Source organism: Bombus vosnesenskii, unplaced genomic scaffold (genome assembly GCF_011952255.1).
Source record: "Bombus vosnesenskii isolate JDL3184/JDL3185 unplaced genomic scaffold, Bvos_JDL3184-5_v1.1 scf7180000013410, whole genome shotgun sequence".
Lineage (NCBI taxonomy): Eukaryota > Metazoa > Arthropoda > Insecta > Hymenoptera > Apidae > Bombus > Bombus vosnesenskii.
In genome coordinates this window covers 844119-866560 of record NW_022883032.1, presented here as the reverse complement: position 1 = coordinate 866560, position 22442 = coordinate 844119, and the positions used below count along the sequence as shown (strand labels likewise).

Genomic DNA, 22442 nt, shown 5'->3' with positions numbered 1-22442 from the left:
TTATACAATGAATTGCGGAGAAATTGTAAGATTATAAGAAATTTGCGTACTTTTTGTGGAAAAAATTATTTGGCTGAATATTATGTTTGATTCTACATATAATTTTGCGTAAATAGATATTAACCCTTTCACAATGTAACACAAGAGACTTGGATAAGCTTTTGAATATAATACCAAAAATTTCAAATCTTAGACATTATTACATATGACGCGAGTATTATAATTTATTGCTTGTAGAAAGTTAAAAGGATCCGAAAACCTTGAGGATATAGTTCTAAATATTATTGCACTGTCAAAGGGTTAAATTTGATTTCATATGCAATTTATCAATTGCATGTTGAAATAGGTATGAAACTTCAGTAAAGCTTATAGAATTGTAAGAAATACGCGTATTTTTTTGTAAAAAATTATTTGAATGGATATTTGATTCTAATTACAATTTATCAAATGAATGCTAAAGAAATTACAAAAGTTAAATGAAAATTTGTTGTAAGAAATTCGCATATCCTTTACGAAGAATCATTTCGTTGGATGTTAAATATTAAGTTTGGGGGCACAGTTAAATAGACGATAGAGCAATGGTATCACGCGTTGTGCAATCCCCGAAGAAAGAATCAACTGGTACAATGACCCCATCGTCCACATGGAAGTCGTTCGACACGCTTTGTTTTGTACGTTAATCATATACAGGTCAGAGAGACCATTGGCCGATTTAGGTTGGGATACGGCGCGGCAGCTACTTAAGCAGACAATTGGTTGTCATTGACACACAAAACCGTTACTAACGAGTGTGACGATCGTTTCGACTGAGGGTCTTTCTTATTATTAACTATCTAGGACTGCGCGAGTCCACGGATACCGGGGGAGAAATCTTCACGTTCCGTTTCATTCTCAAAATTAGCCAAATTACGAAACTATTGACTTTAATATGCTTCGAATTATAAAAACATCTGCATGCAACGAAAAACAGATAATATTTCTTGAAATATAAGCTAAATAATTTCTCTCTAAATTACAAAATTCTAGCTGTTATTCATCGTTACTATTTCTAACATCTTAAATTTGAACATTTCTAAAACCACTTACGTATTAAATATCCTTAAATTGTTTTTAGATCCTAACAATAATTCTATTTCTTTATCTTCCAATGTAAACACCGTCCAATTATAATGAATTTTGAAGACTTCAGAATCTCCAAATTTTATCCGCGACTCGTGCTCATCTAGATAGAAAAGAAAAGAAAATTGTAATAGAAAAAATCAATCCTCGTCGCTTAATATACATCCCCTTAAATATTCTAAACTATTAATCGAACGACTTCCACTCGAACGAGACGAGTAAATCTCTCGTATAATTCGTCGCGTTATTTAACGAGCATTGCGAGTTTCACGAAGTGACTGCTCCCGTGTTGATTAGAACGAATCTTAATCGATCACGGTACATTAGTTCGTAGAGTGAACGCAAGGGAGAGAGAGCGAGAGAGAAATAGAGATATATAGGATTCATAGGGACTTACCTCGCTCTTCAGATTCAATGGCACGTCGCAGGGCGCGTCCAACTCGGCTTCCGTTTTCACCTGATGAGACAGCATACTGTGGCTGTGCCTGGGCGGCACGGCGGTCGCCAACATGTTGGGATGCTGCAGATGCTGAAGACGAGGTTGGAGATGGGACTGGTGGTGATAAGGCGGCGACAATTGGGTGTTCAGAGTGCGAAGATCAGCTGGCGGGGAAGCGGGCGCAGCGGTACTGCTCTGTTCCTCCTCGGCCGAACCCTCTGCCATGTCAGCCTTGCATCCCGGGGACTCGTAATCTGCAAATCGACCAAAACTCTCTGAGGACCGATCTAATAGTTGAAATCGCCGCCTGCACGCGCCCCTGTCCCGTTCCCAATTCCATAATGCCAGGAATATCATTTGTCCCGGTTCGATATGCGCCGATGGGCGAAATGTGTCAGATAATGATCTGATAAATCAATTTTGGATTAAGACGTATGTTCGAAGACTTGTCCCGAGCCTGCTGTTTGTACACTGAAATAAAAGTGAGATTAGAATATAAAATTTTAAAGACAGCAGCAAGATTAAAGCATTGTTAATTCGACACAAACGTACGAATTCGAGAATCGATGTAACACTGTAACAATTAATGAAACCTACAAATAACCTACAAAAATTTCTCTCACTCGGTCTCTTTTTTCAACAATAGTCTTACAGCATTTTTGCTTTAAATTACATGTAATTATATCTATATATAGACAAATCTTATATACAATGATACCTTGTTCATAGTGAAAGGCTTAGATCTGATAATAACAATCAATGATAATCAAAATCTTTATCTGAAATTTCTATCTTAACTTTTATGTTACTATTGGTTTGACTATGTACGTTTATTCTTTAGACACCTTATATACTTACATACACACACTCTTTCTTGTTCAATTGCTTTTTTATTTTCGAGAAAAGGCTTGTTTTCTTTTGTCACACGAATGTAGAGTCAATGAGATGCGACGCAATTTTCACGATACGCTTGCTGTGAGTAAACAATTGCTGATATTTGACGCCAAGCACGATACGTTTGAATGCAAGATGCTTCTAACACTCTTTCTTTCCACATTTAATCCTAAATATATTCTAAAAACATTATAAGTACATATAATAGTATTAATGTTTACCAAATAAAACACGTAGTGTCAATTAATCTCACAAATTCCGAAAAAAATCATAACCTCTCTATTATTATGAAATGTAATACAGTAAAGAAAGTTAAAAAGACTAATAACTTGCAATTGATGCTCTAATGACTAAATTCCAGATTTTTATGCATTTATGGGAAATTCAAAATTTAAAAATGCATGAGACACACGCATATATGAATAAGACATAGGTATGTAACATGTATATTTACATGCGTTCACATACATGCAATATGTAAAAATATATAAACTATTCAATCTATAATACTTGTTATAATATCAAACAACGTATTGAATATCAAACAAATCTCTATTAGATTCTATTTCTTTAATCGTGTTCATAAAGATACAAACGAACATCCTACTGACGTTTAACCTAACCTAGAGATACTACATAATCAGCCACACCGACAATTTATCATATAATATCGCATATATTCTTACTAACAATATCTCTCCATGGTTTCAAAACGTTCCTACACATCTCCAAAACTACGCAGGAAGCTTCAATTTTGAAGAACAGAACACCAGTCACCAAAAAATATATGCTCGAACTTTATACTTCGCGAAACAGCCTATCACTGAACGTCTCGAAGAGTTCGCAAAACCGCGTGAGAACAACGACGCGTTCGATAGATTTGGAAACTTGGGACCCCAGGAAACTTAAAAGGGCGTAGGACGACACGCATAAACACGATGCTAATTAAACGCGGGAATCCCGCCAGCCGTATCGAAGCGTGCTGCGTGCAGCTGTTAAGAATGCAGACAGTGGAAATTAGAAGGAGGTTCCGCCGTTCATCTTGCCGACTTCAAAGCAAAAACATTTGGTCGATGGCATCGGGACCAGACGAAAATGTTAGGGAGAAGGGGGGGGGGCAGAGAGAGAGAGAGAGAGGGGCTTCTCGATGGATTCAAGAATAAAATCAGCCTGGCCAAACCCTCGCCACCTACCGACACCTCGCATTTATCTGGCTAATTATTTTTATCTAAGAGGCCTGTTAGTAAGAATTCAAGGGCAATGAGATCAGCCTGCCGTCCAGACAGGAACTGCAAGGAAACCTGTGATCCCCCTTATTCCATCTTTTCCTTTTCTTTCTCTGTTTCTACATTTTCCTTTTCTCCTTTCCTTCTTCCTGCCTCAGTTAGACCTTCCTCTTTTCCCCGATCGCTTTCTTCCTCCCTTTTTCATCTCTTCCCTAGGGCAAAAGCTTGGGGATCCATCGTCGAAGCCGCGGTTCGTGTACTTGCTGAACGCAACTAACAACATCTGCTTCTATTTTTGCGCTGGCCCGAGTCCAGCGCTTCACTTTTTAAAAGCCGGGCACCTATGACGAACGGCTGGATGGATGATCGAGCGGAAGCAGAATGGGCTAGGGGGACGAAGGAGAGGGGAAAATGGGAGAGGGAGAGAGAGAGAAAGTGAAGCCGGTTATTCTGGACAAATTATTGTCAAAGGGCGCACCTTCTGCCCGCCAGCTACTTTGTTCCTCATAAAAGGCGTTTTATAATGGCAACCCGTGTAAATATTTCTCGGACGGGTTTTTTTTTTAAAGAGACCGTCGACGACGCGGCGTTCTATCGTGATAGAGGTTCTTTCCTACAAAACAGAGAATCGGTTCTATCGCGGTTGAGAATCGCACGAATGACACACACAGCCTGCGAAACACATCTGGACTCTGTTATATACGTACGCCGACGATCCACGCGCTACGTAACACGTAATTGCCGTAGTTTTGTGTCTCGTTATCGGAGAATTAACGCGCGGGATTGCATCATTCGTGAGAATTTCTGGGAACCTATAGGCGGACGCTTAATTGCTCGTGAAAGGTGCACGATTTCATGATCATTCTGCCTGGCAATTGTTCCAACTTGCTGAAGAATTTCTGTGTCGAAAATTTGGAGGATCGGGACTCCATGTATGAAAATTCCTATAAACATTCATCTGTAACATATTTCTGTAATATATATCTTTTTAAAAAGTAATTTCTAGATTAATGAGAAAGAATGTTCCAATAGAATCAAACCAAACCACAAAAGTCACTCATCACGCAATAACCAATATGAAAATACTAAAATCACAAATGTTTCTCGGTGTTAACGTGATCCTACGGCAAGATCTTACAGTGCGAATCATTCGTTTGAAAGCAAGTAAATTGCTCGTGTCTTAAGCGATCCTTTCATTTCGAAGGACCGCTTGTCGACGAACGTGTGGTCAGATGAGCATCCAACGAGCCTCCCTTTTTTCCGTTTGCGGTCGTTAATTTCCGTTGGAATCATATTAATCGCTCTAGGGCTGCGCCCGTGAAATTACTAGACGCTTTAACCACCGGCTGTCCGGCCCGAATTCGTCCGCAACGATTATTATATCGCATCCTGAGGTATAATGCCGGGTATTCCGAAAGCTAGCCAATTAGTATCGTCGATTTGGATGCTTTAATGAGAGTGCGGTTTCATTAGCGTATCGGCATCGTTCATTCTCCCCTCTCCCCCTCTTTTGCGATCGCGATATGTGAAACGGAAGGAGAATCCTTGCAAAACAACGGACGAAGAAATCGACAGTGATTACGATCGTTCATCGTTCAGGTGTCATTGAGCCGCAGAGTTTAAAAATTGCTAGGCTTCGAACTCGTATAAGACCTCGAGAGGCATCTCGTTTCGGTCTCAGGATACGACGATAAATTTATCGTCACCATAAACCCGCCACTTTGACAATTATATACGTGTCACAGATATTTTTCGTACGGTAATATGATCGATTTAAGAATGCTTTTATAATAACACTTGTTAATACGTATGACAATGTGGTGGTAGGAATAACTTCACGACTTCTTTCCCTTTTGCTTTTTCGGTGATAAAGAATTTGGTGCTTAAGAAACGAAGTTGTCATCGGTATCGTTTTAGAATCGATGAATTACCAAATATTTTAGAATAGATTTAATGAGATACGAAGAGCAGAAATACTCAAAACACTTGCTATAGATAAAAATATAGTAATTGCAGTGTTTTTGACGACAAAAAGTTTAGTTTGTAACAAAGTTATCACCATAATGATAAAATTTAGAATTGATAAGTTTCGATGTTTTGAGAATTGAATAATCTACACGCTTATTTGTAGTGCACGTGACACCACGATAGTACAAGTAGTTGCACAGATTTCTTGGCAATAAAGAGTTTGACTCTCATAAAAAAATTGTCATCGCAACAATAAAGTTTATAATTCACGAGTTACATTTCCTAATAACGCAATTACTGAAATCTCATTCCATCGTCGTTAAACAAACAGAAACTCAACAGTGAAGTACTCAAACGGCCATCAAATGAACGAACAAAATCATTTTGCATAAACTTTAACTCTTGAAATCTAACGTCGAAGAAACAGATGTCCAGTGGTGCAACGAATCCGGTCAATTTTCCCGGGAAATGGAGAGGCTCGATTCTCTTGATCGAGCAACGAGTATCCGCTTTCATCCGGGTGCATCCTGGCATGTCTTCTCGAGCGATAATTGCTGACGGGATCAGCCGGTGAAAGTCCACGTAATCGAATATGCAATTAAAACACGGGGACCATTGATACGAGGATCGGTCGAGTGTCTAGGGAGGCAATTAAAACGCGTGCATTATGCGACGAGCCGTTACAAACCCCGTCGCGAGACCTCTACCCCTTTCTCTCACAACCGCCGATCAGAGACGTTTAACCGCCGAGAACTGATCCTCTAACCAATTTCGTTGCGACTATCGACGCAACTGTTCATCCCTCGATTGTCTTCTCCTCTCTTATCTGCTTGTCCTTCTGCATATTTCTCTCTCGTCCTCGCTTCCGGGCGAATATCGCGTTTTCATATTATCATCGTACCGCTATCCTCCCGACTCGAGTGAAGGGAGACGAAGATCGTAGAAGGAACCAAACAGCGCGAGTAGAAGTTAGGAGGATGGGAAGGAGCGGTAAGAAAGTGCGAGGAGGAGATGATCGAGCGACGAGTGAAGAAGAAAGAGAGATAGAGAGAACGCAGCGTCAGCGACGCCGGCAACAGCAGCGTACAATTAAGGGGGTTGATTGATGTTAATTCAAAGGGTAATTAAGAATGTTGCGCATAAAAATCCGGTAATTTATGGTCATTGGGGATAATTATATGTTGACCAGCTTGTAATTGCAAGCGCTCCGTGGCCTACAACGCCGCGTATAAACGGCCGAGAATTGCGGGTAGCTCTTTCCTTCGAACTGACCGCCACTACTTTGCCTCCCTACTTATACGTATGTATGTGGTAACGTTTAGAGAACGTGTCTACGCTGTATTGGCTTCTTCTCTGGCTTGGTGCGTGCGAGTGTGTGTAGGTGGCTGGCTACGATATACGGTCTCAGATCGCACCTTATTATAGGGGCTAGTAGATAAGGTGTGTTTAGAAACAACCATGCGCCTCTGGCCAGCAACTAGCTAGCTTCTCTACCTATGGTCGTACCTATCGCCCTGTCTTCTTCTAAACTAGGTGTACACGTGTCTAGATTGCTCTCTCTCTCTCTGCCCCCCCCCCACACACACACACACACACACACGCGCGCGCGCGCTCGAGACAACCCATGGCTTCAGGCGTTGCACGGAGGTGCGTGTAAATTGCCCAAAATCCGGGTTTTGATTTATGAAAGCGAGTCGCGCGCGTAGATCGCCGCGCTTTTAGAATTTTAGGCTCGGTCCAATTCGTAGCGAAAACGCGGACCGTTTCCACGAGCCGCGTCGGACGTTCTTGCCCACCAACGCTATAAATAACCGTGGGTAATCACCATATGGCCAAGCATGCCACCAAATACCCCGGCTTCTTCGCAGATGATCGCGAGTGACTTCGATTTCCTGATAGACGTATCACACTTCACTTGACAGTCGCGTTTCAACTTCCGGCCTGTGGGATGGTACCATCCATGAGAACATTAGGTTTAGGAATTTAGGGATGACGTCGTTTCATGGTGTTAGAGAAGTCTGTTTTCTCTTATTTGAGAAATTATAATAAACTTCGAGCGATTGTCTTAGTGCGAGATTTTGGGAACTGTTTTGGAAAAGAATCGTAAATGAAGGAAATACGAATGGAAATTTGATCTACGAAACTATATGTATGAAGCCTTCGAATGATTGTTTCATGCAAAATTGTATAATTTTAGAGAAGAATTATGGATAAAGGAAATCGAAATGGAAATTCTATTTAAAAAATTATAGTGGAAGCTTCAAATGATTATCATGGTGTCAAATTTTGCAACTTCAGGAAAGTATTCCGAGTATTTAATATTCCGCCATGTAATTGTAAACTAAGATATATACTTCGGTGTAAGATATCTTTGATATAAAATAAGCAAAATACCAAGCTGCGGGTATATGCAAATGTGTGCGATAACTACTCGAAGTGTCGTAATTTCGTAAAATAGTTTCATAAAATATACTAGTCGCATGATAATCGTCAAAAATATTTATCAAATAGGATGCCCAAAGTATTACTTATTTCATTTCACAAAATTTGTAAAAAATATAAAAAGTATGCACACCTATATATTCGAATAAAGCATAAAAATTTCCTGAATGGTCTTCTTATTTCCAACAGGCAACCCCTCTCGTCGATCATAGCACCTGTCAACGAAAATTAACCGATACTCATGCTCCTGATAAAAGACTGGTTGTCTTCAGCGGGAAACAAATCGACTAATACCAAAATCTCTGTACCATCGAGAAAAAAGGAAGGGGCACGAATTGCTCGATGAAAGTACAAGGCTGTCTGCTAAAGGGCAAAAGAAAAAGAAAAGGTGCAAGTGAGAGGGAGAAAGTAGAAGAAGCCGGTATGGGTAACCCTACTACTTGAAACACGGCCAATAAAATGATCCCAGCGGGACCAGTTGGCAACCGCCCATCGCGACATTGTCCTTGCTGGCTTCTTTTCTTTCTCTCTTTCTCTTTTTTTTTTTGCACGATCCCGTAATCAATCGACCGGTCTAATGGCAACGCATAATCGCGGCTTTGTGGCGCCTGACCGTGCTCATAATGCTAAAGAGGCCGAGTAAAAAGGAAGCTTGAAACGCGTTTCCCTGTGTATGAAATGATTTGGTGGGACCGAGGCTGACAAAGGCAATTCCGATATTTGTGCAAGGCCTTTTTTGTTTCTACAGATTCGGTACTCCCCTTTGTGCGGAGTGGAGTGGAGTAATTGACTAGAAAAATATTGCATTGAATGAGAAAATCCTCTTTTGCAAATATTGTCGCGTTTTTATGGCTTGCAGAAAACAATTTATTGTGCAATAATTTACGTACTGCTTGCTAGATTTAAATTTCTTCCTTTCTACACTTTAAAAATGTCAAAGTAACTAGATCTAATATTTTTGTCAACTTTTCCTAACATTGAGTTTTCCAACATAATCGATGTCTCAATCTATACAAAATACAATCTAGTTCACAATTTTCTACATTTCTTTTTCATCTTCTCTAAATACCAATGTCAATAAATAAAAAAGCCACACGTCTCCAAAGTCACATTTCTTAAAAAAGCAGATCTCTACCCAAATATCGCTCAACAAACTCAAACCTGCAAGATATCAAGTATGCGACTTCACACAGTGGCGTGTCAAACTCGAACCTTTCCATTCCTTTCACCGACTCGACTCGTTTAACCCCTCGATCCCTGGATCGCCCTTCCGGCAACTCGAAAGCGCAACCCCAAAGCGATGAAAGGATCTCTGTCCCTTATATCATCGTCGAGCTTGTTCGCTAAACGCTCGAAAACAGCACTATAGCAATGTATTCGATCGGAACACAGTAGTCACCGTGCTGCTGAATCGAGTTTCCTTCCCCTGCAGTCTCCAGTTGGTATCGAGTGATTCGAATTAATCTTTAACGCGCGTATGTAGGTAAGCGCGGCGGCTAAGTGCCGCCCGAGGTAATGGTCGTTCCGTGCGATACCATTCCGTCAGAAATCCGAGGGGCTTTGTCCCGAGTCACGAAACGCAAGGATTAAACCCAATACAGGCCTGCTAATGCGACTGTGCGAACGCCTCGACGAGGATGCATACAACCGGACGAATGTGCGTAAACGCAACGGATCTTCGATCTCACGACTCGCCATAAATTGGCTATCCAAAGGGATCTTCGAATTGACGTTGGGACGCCCCAAGATACGGGATTTGCGGGAAACGTTTGTGGTTAAGCACGATGCTTTCACGCCAAATGATTGCTTTGTTTACACGCTTCGAGAAGGGTTGAAATTTTAAAAGACAGTTTCGAGAGATGACATAGTATATGTTAAAAGTTTGGTGGATGGATACGATTGTAGGTAGGTTTAGACTGCCCTAAACTCTGAAGTTTACGACAGTTTTTCGAATGCTGAAGTGATGTAAGTTTTGAGAAAAGGGCAGAAATGCTAGCGATTCTGTATTTAGGCGAAGGAAGGTTGAAACTTTGAATGACTTGGATTCAGGATGAATCGAGTGAATTAATATAATTTAAGAATTTCAATGGATAAGTGACGTTGGAGATAGGTTTACTTCAGAGTGTTCCGGAATCAGTAGAATGGTGCAGTATTCTAAGTTTTGGGGAAAAAAGTAAAAATGCTAGGAATTCTACGTTTATGAGTTTTAAAAGGCAATTAAAACCTTGTACAACGATTTCGAAGAGCGATTAAGGGTGAATTAGGAAGATTATTGATTGAGGATAAGTTTTACTTCAAGACATTCGAGAGTTGGTATGATTTAAAGTGTTAGAAGTTTTGGAATGTAAGTGAAGATGTTAAGAATTCTATTTGTCACAATTTACAATTTTAATGCAATGTGTAGTAACAAGAAGTTTGATAAACGGCTAGGTTGATGGCAGATTTAGTTCACAGGTTGGGACAGATGGTTACGTTGATGATTTTACGTTGTAAAATATTAGAAATTTTAAGAACAAGATAGAACTTTATCATAAATCTATTTTAACGAACATCGTGTTTATTAAAAACAAAACCCTAAACCACAAATGAATCTACAAACATCCAAAATTATGCGTATCAATATCATAAAACAACATACTCATAGAATAATTCATAATCTGTCAGTTCATTTTACGCAAATTATGTAAAATTGGTATTTCACTCGTATTTGTAAATCGTCGGCATTCCCCCGAGAAATTAGCCCAATTCTCGCAACGGTGGTCGCGGAGGTTGATCAAAAAGCGGAACATATTCGAGAACTTGCAGTGGTGGCTTTAAGTGAAAATAATCCAGAGAGAAGCGGAGACGGTGAGAGAGAGAGAGAGAGAGAGACGGAGAGAGACAGAGAGAGAGAGAGAGAGTGAGAGAGCGCTGGCATAATGTGGCGTCAAATTTTGGCACGGAGGATGGAAAATATGATGCGATATACGTAGGCGCGCGGGCAGAGACCATCCAGAGGAGCCGCAGGAAGAATATTTCATGTTTTACGGCGCCAGCGTCGTTGGGGTTGCGCCGGACAAAAAAAGTGTCAGCCCGCCGGCTAAATCAGAGCGTGAGTGCATTAAACTCCGAATTACCACAAATAGAACTTTAACCGCACATGCCCATTATAATGGTACCCCCTGCTGAAGATGTATTTACGTACTAAACCGCCTTCGCGGCTCACGCTGAGTCGTTGGAATTAACATCTGGCCCAAAGACGAGTTGCCTCGGTTCATTGGACCCTTTTTTTCGACCGACTTCAACGAGATTAACCGTCGTTGCTGAACAGTATTCGCGTTTCTCACTCGATCGAGCCGAAAAATCGCCAGATTCGTCGCCTCAACTATCCTTAATTAATTTCTAGTCGTATTAAATGCGTGTAATCGATGACTAATTTCTTAGTTCCTTTTTATTAAGTCAATAGTGTTAATTGTAAAGCAAATAATAAGTAAAGTAGCTGTGAGTAATTTTTAGCGAATATGTGATAAGTGTGAAAAACATGAAATTTGATAATTAGGTTGATAAAATGGCTCTCACAGAGTGTTCTGCACATACTGCGTTTACTATATAATATAGAAATTGCAATATGTGCTGCAAACTTTTTTCTTAAAGTTACAAGACGCAGGATACATTTTGTACTTGTTGCAAATTGTTTCAGTAAGAAGAGAAACTTATATAACAAATATACATATTATAAAATAACCAAGATCATTCTTCCTCCGTAGTGACTGCGTTTTAACATCTTTACTATGTTCACCACAACCATTCATGAAGAAATCTGAGCATTGTATGTACATGATAGTCGACTTTTAATACTTTTATATTACATGATACACATAATTTGCCACTTTCTATACGATATAAGAGTATACTAAATGCAGGTAACATAATTTGCCACTTTTTATACAATATAAGAGTGTACTAAATGCAGATGAGATTTCAAATATATATCTTTCCCAAAAATTAAAATGTGATCGTCTGATAAGATGCTCTCTTACGTAAGATTGACGTGTCATACACATTACGCAAAGGAGCGAATATTGACAAACGGACTTTATATAACGAAATATTCAAATGTATTAAATACTACGTTATTATTTCAGGCAAAGACAGGATTTCACAAGAATCTTTGACTAACTCATATGGTAATATGACGTGAAGTAACGAACGTGCTAATAATGAAAGAATTTATCATACATTATCCAGGAAATTATTATTTATAATGTGACGCAAGGTAACGAAGTGTTAATTATGCAAGGGATTTTCAGAGTAATCAAGTTTATAAAACTTTACTGAATAAAACACCCTTTCCAACAAAGATAGATTTTCTAAAAAAAACTCTTTCACGAATTCAAAGAATAATAACATTACTCGATGAAAATAGTATTCTACAAAAATTTTTGTTAAGCACAAAGGTTAATGAGATACGTTAAGGTATTAGTAGCGTAGGAATTTTGTTAATTAGATAACTTATCCAATAAGACAACATTACCAATAAAGACAAAATTTAAAAAAAATCGTTAAGTCTGAAGAATGAAGCGTGGAAAAGTGATAAAAAAAATCTAGAGATCGAGGTAATCAAATTTATCAAACACTATCCAATAAAACACAATTTCTAACAAAATAGTATTCCATAAAGAGTTTCGTTAAGTGCAAAGAGTAAAATTTCAAAACTAAGCACCCAAATAATCTACAGATCGAAATAATCAAATTTATCAAATCCCATCTCATACAGATAATAGATATTTCACAGAAACTTCTGTCAAGTACACGGAATAGAGCCTCAAGACAAAATTATATACTCAAAGGCTCTAGAGACTATAGCGGCACATGAGCCAACAGAAAATTCGAATCTGGAGAGCCTCATATTATTGTACCAACGTTGTTTTGGTTTACAAAGTCTAAAGGCAAACGAACTCCGGACAAAAAATTATTGGTAATCTTCAACCGGAGTTACATAAGAACTGCAACTTTGAACTTTTTGTAATAAGTCCGTCAATAAAAATGTATGAACGTGTTCCCTAGGAGAGAGTTGAATTGTTATCCTTTCTGCGATCAGCATAGTAGCATTGAGCGAGCGACGATTACGACCGGCATACACTATCTCTGTACTTGTACTTACATAGTAGTATTTTAGTATAACTGACTATTACGATTTCATCGTTGCATTATTAAATACACCTACACATTTAATAATCCACCTCAAGACCGTAACAATTAGAATCAAATACCAACCAATAAAGACAGAATTTCACAAAAATTTTCTCAACGTCAAATGAGCAACCAGTCAAAACTAACCACCCAAGGGCCCGAGAGATATAAATCAAGTATCATCTTGGTTGAAAAGGAGACAGACGTAAAATACGAGCGGAACATGGGTCCATTCTTCGGAGAATTAAAATTCTTGCCAGGGACCTTTCAGTGCTGCCAGCAAGCGCGAGAAGAAGTCCTCAATAGGGCGACGAGGCACGGAAATCTCAGGAGTGCTTTTACACGCAAATTAGGTCTATTAGGAACATCGAGCGTACAAAAACACTCGTGCCATGGCATCACGCTTGTCCCTTGACGAGCAGGCCCGCCCCGTTACGCACGTGCGTGCTTCTTTATGAATTATTAGAATTAATGACACCTCACGCATCGCCTCGCGCTATGGGGCGTCACGTCGTCCAATTGCTTGCAGAAGGATTTGCCCTCAAAGGGAAAAAAGAAAGAAAAAAGTTTAAACTGCGAAAGGGTTTCATTTCTTATCTCTTCCACCCTCCGACAATTCATTTTTGTTTTTCAAAGAACCACTTGTACAAAACGTGAACATTGTTCTTGCACGTCGTCGGTGAGATAATGTATTGCTTAACATAATAGATTGTCTATTGAATACAGGATACAATCGCTATAGTCTATTTTTTATATTCGATTTATTCTGAGGAGTTTCATGAAGTTTAGAAATTTTCCGATTAAATTTGTTAATCTATTTAACCACTAAAATATAGATTAAATTTTCAACAAACTGCATAAAACATTGCAACGTATTTTAATGATTGAAAATCGATCCGAACTTTTATTTACGTTTAAACCATGCTAATAATAATGATCATCCGTTAAAAAATAAATTTCACGGCGTTATAAATACCAATATCCAAAATAATTTTCAAGCATCCTAAATTATTTCACCGAAACGATATCTGCCAAAATAATTCGGAACAAACAGATCGATCGAGTCGGTGGAATAACCGAAGAAAATCAATTTTCCAAATGAAGGAAAATTGCTTAATCGAATTTAAGGAGAGGGGGAGAGTGAATGTGTCGACGATTAATACGCGATATCGTGTTCGAGCACGAAAACGATGAGAAACACTCGATTCACATTTGACGCTCGAAGACGGTGGCGTAACTTGCTTAGCGGCGATGATTCGTGAGTCGATAATCGATGGAGGGCGCTGGATGGAAAATAGAGAAGCAAGGATACAAAGCGAGCTGGAAGTGGGTAAGTTGTCGAGCGAAACGTTATCGCGCGCCGGATCGTCGGCAGGGGTTGAATCGGCTAAAAGGGAGCTTGAATGGGGCTGCAAACGGGGGTTGACGAGCCGAGGGAAAAGGAGAACAGAGATAGAGGATAAACGTGGAGGAACGAGGAGAAATGTGCAAGGATTTAAGAAGGGGAAAGCATCGATTACTTTTCTTGACCTGGACAATATCCGCGTTCTCTCTATTACTCATCCCCCGCTTTACTTTTATTCATACTTTCGCTTTTCTCTTTTTCTTAGATCCGTGTGAACGCAGATCTTTTCTTTTAAATATTTACTTCTCTATGTTCCTTTTCTTACATGTTGTAAATGTTCAATTCTATAAATGTTGTACTTGTATGGAAACTTATGAATTTTATGTTGCTTTTATCTTGTTTAATTGACAAAACATAGTTTTGGTTCCTGTGCTGCGAATATATTCTAAGGATGAAATTGAGAAATCTGTACTATTAGATGAAAACTATTTTTCAAAGAGAAGAATTTTCCCTGTTATAATTCAGAAGTAAAAAGTTTCTGAAGTTCTTGTCACCCTAAATAATCATCTGTTAAACCATTCAAGGAAAATTTCTTCTAATAAAGATTCGTTGTTCAATAAGAAGACCCTTCGTGTACCCAAACTTGAGTTAAGTAAAACAATTTGTAACACCACTTTTTCAATTTTCTTACGGAACCATCCTATATACATCGGAAGTACTTCAAGACAGATAAGGAGAAGCGTCGGTTTTTCTTCCCAAGTCGGCGGAGAGAACTACTGTCCCAACGATATCGCGAGTCGAGTGCTTCCTTTGGGATTTTCCGCTTTCGAATCTCCATCAACCGGCACTTTCCTCCTCTTTCTCCTCGCATTCCCTTCCTGGTTTTCCACGTCAAGCAAAGCGGTGCCCTCTCTTTCACTCGTTCTCCCTCTTTCTCGGCCAACCACTGCTCCAACCCTCTCCTCCTCTTTCAGCGACTCACCATGGTCCCGAGGCGGCAAGCAAAGAACTCTCCTACCCTCCGGTTGCTCGCACTGATTTTCTACCCTCGACACCCTTCCCATCCGGCAAACCACTCTGCACACCCTTCGTCCAACCTCCTACCCGCTTTCTATCCGCCCCTCAACCCCCGCGCGTCACTCGGTAGTCACGCTGCCAACACGTGCTCCTGTTTACCTCTCCAATCACATGGTCCGTGGAAACCGTGTGTGCCACGGTGGCCAACGTGGTCTCACTGACGGTGTCATTTCATCGAAAATATCTGGCACGCAGCGTATGCGCGGCTGGGTTAATTGGATTCATGACGAGTGCGTGCGTGTTCGACACGCACTTCGAACCGCGCGTACGCGCAACCCACCGGCTCCGGCATCATTCCGCCGATGATTTCGATGGAAACCGCGGCTCACCGGCCTCGTTTTTAACAGTGGAGGGTGGATGTCGGCCAGAGCGGTGGGGGTAGTCATCGAATTGCTGTAATGAAGAGCTCGCGGTACGCGTAGTGTCGCCAGTGGACGTTTAAAATTTCGCGATGACGCTTCTAACCATTTACCTCGTGAATCATATTTCCGTTACTTCTCTTTTTTCTTCGTCGTTTTTATTTGGTTAGAATTTTATCCTAATCGAGTGTATGCTTAGAAATATAAATAGGTTACATGATGTTTATTTAAAGTGATTGTGATCTATTGGTTAAAGCATATAACGACTCTGAGAATTTTTACGGTGTACTTGCTGCGGATTTTAATGTTGTAGTTTTTGACAGTGCCTAAAGTATGTTTCAAGTTTTCTTTCTTGTAGACGAAGAAGACATTGTTTGAAATGACGAAACGAATTATAATACTATGAATTATAAGAAACAGATAAACAACTTCTTTTTGCCCTTTTTTGCTATAGAATGACCAAAAGACGTACAAAACGTCCAGAGATAAAATTAAATAATACGACAAACACAAGGAAATTTTATACCTAAAATCATTCAACTAAGAAACATGATTAAACTATCCATTCTAGGATTATAACAAGAAACAAGAGTTTTATTCGCAAGAAGATGTTTTCTACGCTATATCCTTAAAAATCTTCGTAAACAGTAAACATCCTCGAACTTTCCGATACAAATATCATACAAAAGTTACACTCAACCTATTTCCACAGAAATGTTGACAACAATTTCTACAATCGTATTACATACGTCCAATAGTAAGCTATGATTCTTTCTTTTTGTGAAGACGACCAATTCGAGAACAGCATGAGCAAAATAATTATTCGAAGGTTAAAGGAAACGGAGCTGGTGTTCGGATCCTTCAATTAGCATTTTCAGGTCACATTAGACGTAGACACGTACGCGATCGCGCATAATTATCACCCTAATTATTGGAACGCAGCTAAGTAGCCGCGGGGAATTATCACCGGCTTCGGGCGAACCGTGCAGAACCCAGCGCCGGTTTCAATCTCTCGCTAGCAACATTCCCGCGTGGCCGGGCCCCCGAGTAACTTTCTTAATTACAGAGATTAACTTCATGCTATCGGAGCAACGATTATCGCTCGCGAGCCTCGCAATTGCCTGGCCAGATATAAATACACGGCTGGATCGACCGAACCAAATTTTGATGGAAATATATGTGCCCTTTTCTTTTCGACTACTACCAATTACCACGATTATAGGGTTTTTCTATTAGATACGCTTCACATTGATATTTAATCTTTTCATCTTGATGTGTAATATAACGTTATCCATAAAATTAGACGTTTTATCTGAGATCGAAAATTCCTGTTAACCTCTTTTTATCGGGACATAAATAACATTGAGATACTTTCGTGTTCTACCAACCGATGTTCCCTGATGAAATGATAAAATTTTTATGAAACTTATCTATATTTAACGACAAGTATCAAACTACCTTTATAACTTGTAGAACAGAATCGATTTTTACATTATTCTATTTTCTAAGTGGATTTATCATTTATGTTATTTTCCTAAGTGTCCTATTTTAATATTGACGAGTAAGAGTTATGATTGACACTCACCTGAGACGACCTGTGATTGTTGTACGTGGGACGTCGTCCTGACGTAGATTCTCTCGACTGCTTGGTTCTATTTATTCACCCCGATACCACCTGCTCGAACGAACTGAAAATCTTCTTGCCGCGCTTCCCCAGTCTGACAAATTTTATCGCCTCTGAATAAAACTTCCCTCGACTGGAACACCAACGGATTCGACCGCAATTCCTCCGGCTTTCTGATTCGATCGATGACTTTCCTCGAGAGCACCTTTTCGTCGCCTCCTCTTTTTCTTTTTCACGATCCTCCGGTAATTTTCCAACGACCAGCGACGACAGATAACAGTCCGGATGGCGACGGTGGACCGACGTCGACGGACAAACGATTCACAAATACATCGACCGCCGGTGACATCAGCCTACTTAATTACGCCGGGTAATTGTGAGTAATTAGGAGCGATTAAGAAGCAAACAGTTAATAGCTCACAGCCCGATAATACGTCGACTCGATTCGTCGATCGTTCCAACTAACCCGGAAGGAATACTACTTCAGAAGTACCACCTTTGATTTTATTATAGAACTATTCTTTTTTTTTTTTATCAGAAACTCGATTGATAACTCAAACGTCTTGTATTTTACTGAAACAATCGCAATCCTCTTGTAATGATTCTTAAGTGAAAAACGTTGTGAGGTTTGTAAGTCAGTTCCCTTCGAAGATGATCATGTAACACAAAGATGGAACGAGCACAAAGTGCGCGGACGAGCGTTCCTTTAATGTGATTTTAATTATTCTATTTGTCAGACGGTGTGCGGCGACCGTGCTTATCGCGCGCGATTCCACGTCGAAGAACACAACGGCAGTCACGTGCGTGTCGCAATTACCCGCGGCGATAATTAGGAGTTTGTTAGAGTCTGAGTCCTTGTGTCGTCGTCAGTTTTATTACTGCATCGCCAGTGCGACGCGTAGTCGTTAGAAAACGTAATGATACGCGGCTCCTTCCTTGGATACACTCTAGACACGTACAACACACGGACGTTTCAGAGTTTGCCCGTTGATCAATCTTTCGCAGAATGTCTACGTTTATTGCCGTGCAATTAACTCGAGCCACCTGTCCGTAGCACCTGCCACGTTTAGTGCCTCCCGCACATGGCTCTCCTGATAATATATTTTCGACAGTCTTCGATCATACGTGTAAAGCCTGGGCCCGCTATAATTCACTGAACGGAGTTCACTAGGTTTAAAATAAGTCACTCGAAGAACGTCTACGCTAGCAGTGTCCGTAGAGATCCGGCTTAATGAAGCCACGGGTCGGCTAATCGATCGCGACAACGCACAGTAGTTTCTGCACGTAGTGGTTAGACGATTGGCGATGGACACTTATTCCACTGCGTTTAGAACGCGTCACCGGTTTCAATAAATTCACCACACCGTAACAATCGACGAATAGTCAGGATTCGCGATGTGTCTATATATAACGTGTTCCTTTGGTGCGTCCACGTGCCGACTGAACGGCGCACGCACCTCTGCGCTATGATTCCCTGATCACTTTCGAACTCACACACTCGCCTACCACCGGCGTATTTCACAAACTTCCTCCACTCAAAGTCGTTCCTCTATCTTTCACATCCCGTCTGATGAGGTCCAGGAAGGTTTCTATTCCTCGCTCCTGTATCCTTTTCACTGTGGACTCGGATCGAACCCCTCGTGGAACAGGATCGATCAGACTCGACGCACTCTTTAACGAATCCCAAGATCGGTGATCCAAGATGATCGATCGCTGCTTGGACTGCTCGTTCTAGATCACGTTGGCTCGATCCTCGTGTCGCTGGCAGCGTGGTGTGCACGTTGCGCGGTCGAAGCTCGGCGCGAAAACTTGGACCTGAATCCTGACGGTCCGCAGTCTGGCTGCGTAGTGGCCCCGCTGTTGAGTCGAGGGAAGGCAACCCGCCGTGGCTTCTCTCCCGCCTAGCCGCCAGCCAATGCTCGTTTCAGTAGGAAGGGGCAATGGAGGCGGTCCTGGAGGCGGTACCGATGCGCGGAGGTGGTCCGCGAGTTACTCGCGAGGATCCCGTTGTTATGATTGTTATGAGTGTCCGAGCTGCCTCCAGCGAGGCTGCTTTGGGGGTGGAACGCGGCGCGCGAGAGGGACCCGCGCGTCGTCTGTCCCCCTTTTTCCACATCCTGGCCCTCTCTCCCTCGCTCTGTAATATAACCACCACGAGCTCGAACGAGCTCGTAACCGTGATGCAAATCAGCCCGACGGGGCTGAAGAGTACTTCGATCGGGGATGCCCGGGAGGAGCGATTGCCACCAAGGACCGATCTCACGACACCCACCGGTCTTCTGCGCGGAAGGGACACCACCGGTTGACACCAGCCTCCTAACGATGTGATTTTAAGCGCTCATCCGATGGACAGATCGGCAAATTTTTTCTTCAGAGGCGGCTAGTTCTTGTAAAATGGACGATCAGAGATAGCGGATTGAAAATCGATGGGTGGCGCTTGGTTGGTTTCTGGGACGGTCCTTCTGGTTTTTCTTACAGATTTATAGGAGATGAGTTATTCCGCAGGCGGATGCTGGATGGTAGTTCTGTTGGTTTCGTGGGAATTGGGATGGCGAGGAAGAAGGGGGTATTTGGGGTGAATTTAGGTTCCGTGTATTTCACTGTAATCGGGACATGTAGCATTTGTAAGAGTGAAGAATTCTTTTATTTAGACTTCTACTCTAGAAATCTTATTTATCATACTTTTGTTAAATTTTATTGAACTTGCAGTTCTAGCGCTTAACACTATAGCGAGTGTCATTTTCTTAGGAATTCACTAGCACAGGAAGAAGATAGGTGGCTGCAAGCAAGAATTGCTCTGTTCTGCGATAATGTGAATATCCACACTGCAATAATGCAAAAACACAATAATCATTTTGCAGACTTTCAGAAGTCGGCAAAATTTTCAGTCATCGGTCCAAAATCGTCACGAAACCATTTCTCGCGAATTATACATGTCCTGTCTGTGATCCTCAAGTATCTGGCCTATCAATTGCAAGTCACAGATGCACTCCAATTACACATACGGTCGGTCGACCTGGTAGTCCTCGGCGGTCATTAATTTTGATAAATCGTCGTACACAGAAGTCGGAGTTCGTCGACGTTGATCCACTGTCTCATTTATCTTCAGGGGCGCGATGAACCCCGTGGCTGGTAATTGCAACGCTACGAGCCGATAGTGCGCCATTTTCGTTTCGTTCTGTCTCCCAGATTGAAACGACGACAATGGGTTTGCCAGTTTCGAACGACGCACCGACCGATCTGAAAGACGAATGGAAGAAGAGTTTCGAGTCGTTAGGTCGATGTGACAGGTGCGTACATGGCCACGAAATTGCTCTTTTTAGGACACTTTACACACGGTCCTTCTGCTACCTTAAAATTTGTCGTATTCGTTCGAATAGGCGGATATTCAGATCGAAGTAACAACTGCTGGAAAATATCGGGGAACGAAGGAGAACGAATAGTTTTATGGTGGACCATCGGGAAAAAATAGAGAACGAAATGGTTTCTTTTTACTCTGAAACATCGACGAATGAAATAACGTGCGGTTTGAATTTTCATCGTGGCGAGTAGAGAGAGATCGGCTCGAGTTAGAAAGAAATATGCCTCCGCTATACATATTAAAATGCGTCAATCTGGTCGACGAATCTGAAGCATTACGCTTTTCCATAGCATGTAAATCTTTCGAAATTTTTTACCCACCGGACTGCACCGGACGAGTGGCCTGGTCGCTTCACGGCTGAATATATTACGGATGGTTTTTGCATCTTATCTTTGACTCAGCACATGCACCGCATACTTACAAGTTAATTATTTCCGCCATCTGTACTGCAAATTCGTATCTCTCGTTATCTAGTTTAATATTTTGCAAGAATATTACCGCATCCTTCGTTTTCTAACAAAATTTTATATTAAGTAGATTTCCAAGATTTTTTGTTAAATGTTTGACATGAAAGTACAGAAGACCAGTATCATTTCTTGTTTTCTACCTCTTATCATTTAGAAACTAACTGTTCTATCTGTAATTTGCGATATCTTTATCTTCCAGGATGTGATCAACATTTTCTCTCCAGAATATAAAAAGTTATCATTGGCGTGATTTTATATCCAATGCTTATAGATAAACGTAATTAAAATCTCTTACTGCAACTTTTATTGTTCTACGAAATTTATAAAGTATACATGTCACAAATATTCCTGACTTGGACCTTTGATTCATCAGATGCTAATTATGGAAACAGACAGATAAAAAATAACGTGGTCTCAACAAGTTGGGCACAATATTTCGCTAAAAATTGATAATGAAACGACTTAGTATTACTTAATAAATCGCGTGCCTCCAAGTGATCTTCTTCGTGCGTAAAAATATTCGTGAACGCAGAATTTCGTGTAAATATAACTGCGTGTTTCGTTACGACGCAGCCAGCCTTTATTAAGTCCAAATTTTACCCCTTTTGAGCGACGAGCTACCCTCGTCGGCGCCACTATTACTGTCCGCACCCTCGGTGTTTTAATGTTCTCCCCTCAATTTCTCCAACATCGGCCTCGACAATATTCTGTCGTGATTCGACCCTTAGAGGCGCGTCTCTCTGCTACAAATACGTTTCGGCTGAAACATCGCTCGAAGACGGCGAGTTCTTCGAGTTCGACCATGCTGGTCACGCTAGCTGACAGTAAATTATTGTAGTTCTTTACGTGCTGCCCTATACTTGCTACGACGACGCTTCTATCGATCGCGAAACCTCTGATTAGACCTCGCAATTCGTAATGAAAACGCATTGATTCAGCCATCCTCGAA

General features: G+C 40.9%; 1 protein-coding gene across 3 annotated transcripts in view; it reads right to left on the bottom strand.

The window, feature by feature from the left end:
- LOC117237929 (POU domain, class 6, transcription factor 1) overlaps window positions 1–19354 on the bottom strand; it is a 210967-nt gene extending 191613 nt beyond the window's left edge. For all 3 annotated transcript variants that reach the window (XM_033502368.1, XM_033502370.1, XM_033502369.1), the window contains exons 1-2: window positions 17627–19354; window positions 1517–1812 (exon numbers count right to left, since the gene is read on the bottom strand). In XM_033502368.1, the coding sequence (XP_033358259.1) occupies window positions 1517–1783 (267 nt within the window). In that variant the 5' untranslated portion in view covers window positions 1784–1812; window positions 17627–19354. The remainder of the gene's footprint in view (window positions 1–1516; window positions 1813–17626) is intronic.
- Window positions 19355–22442: the final 3088 nt, after the last annotated feature.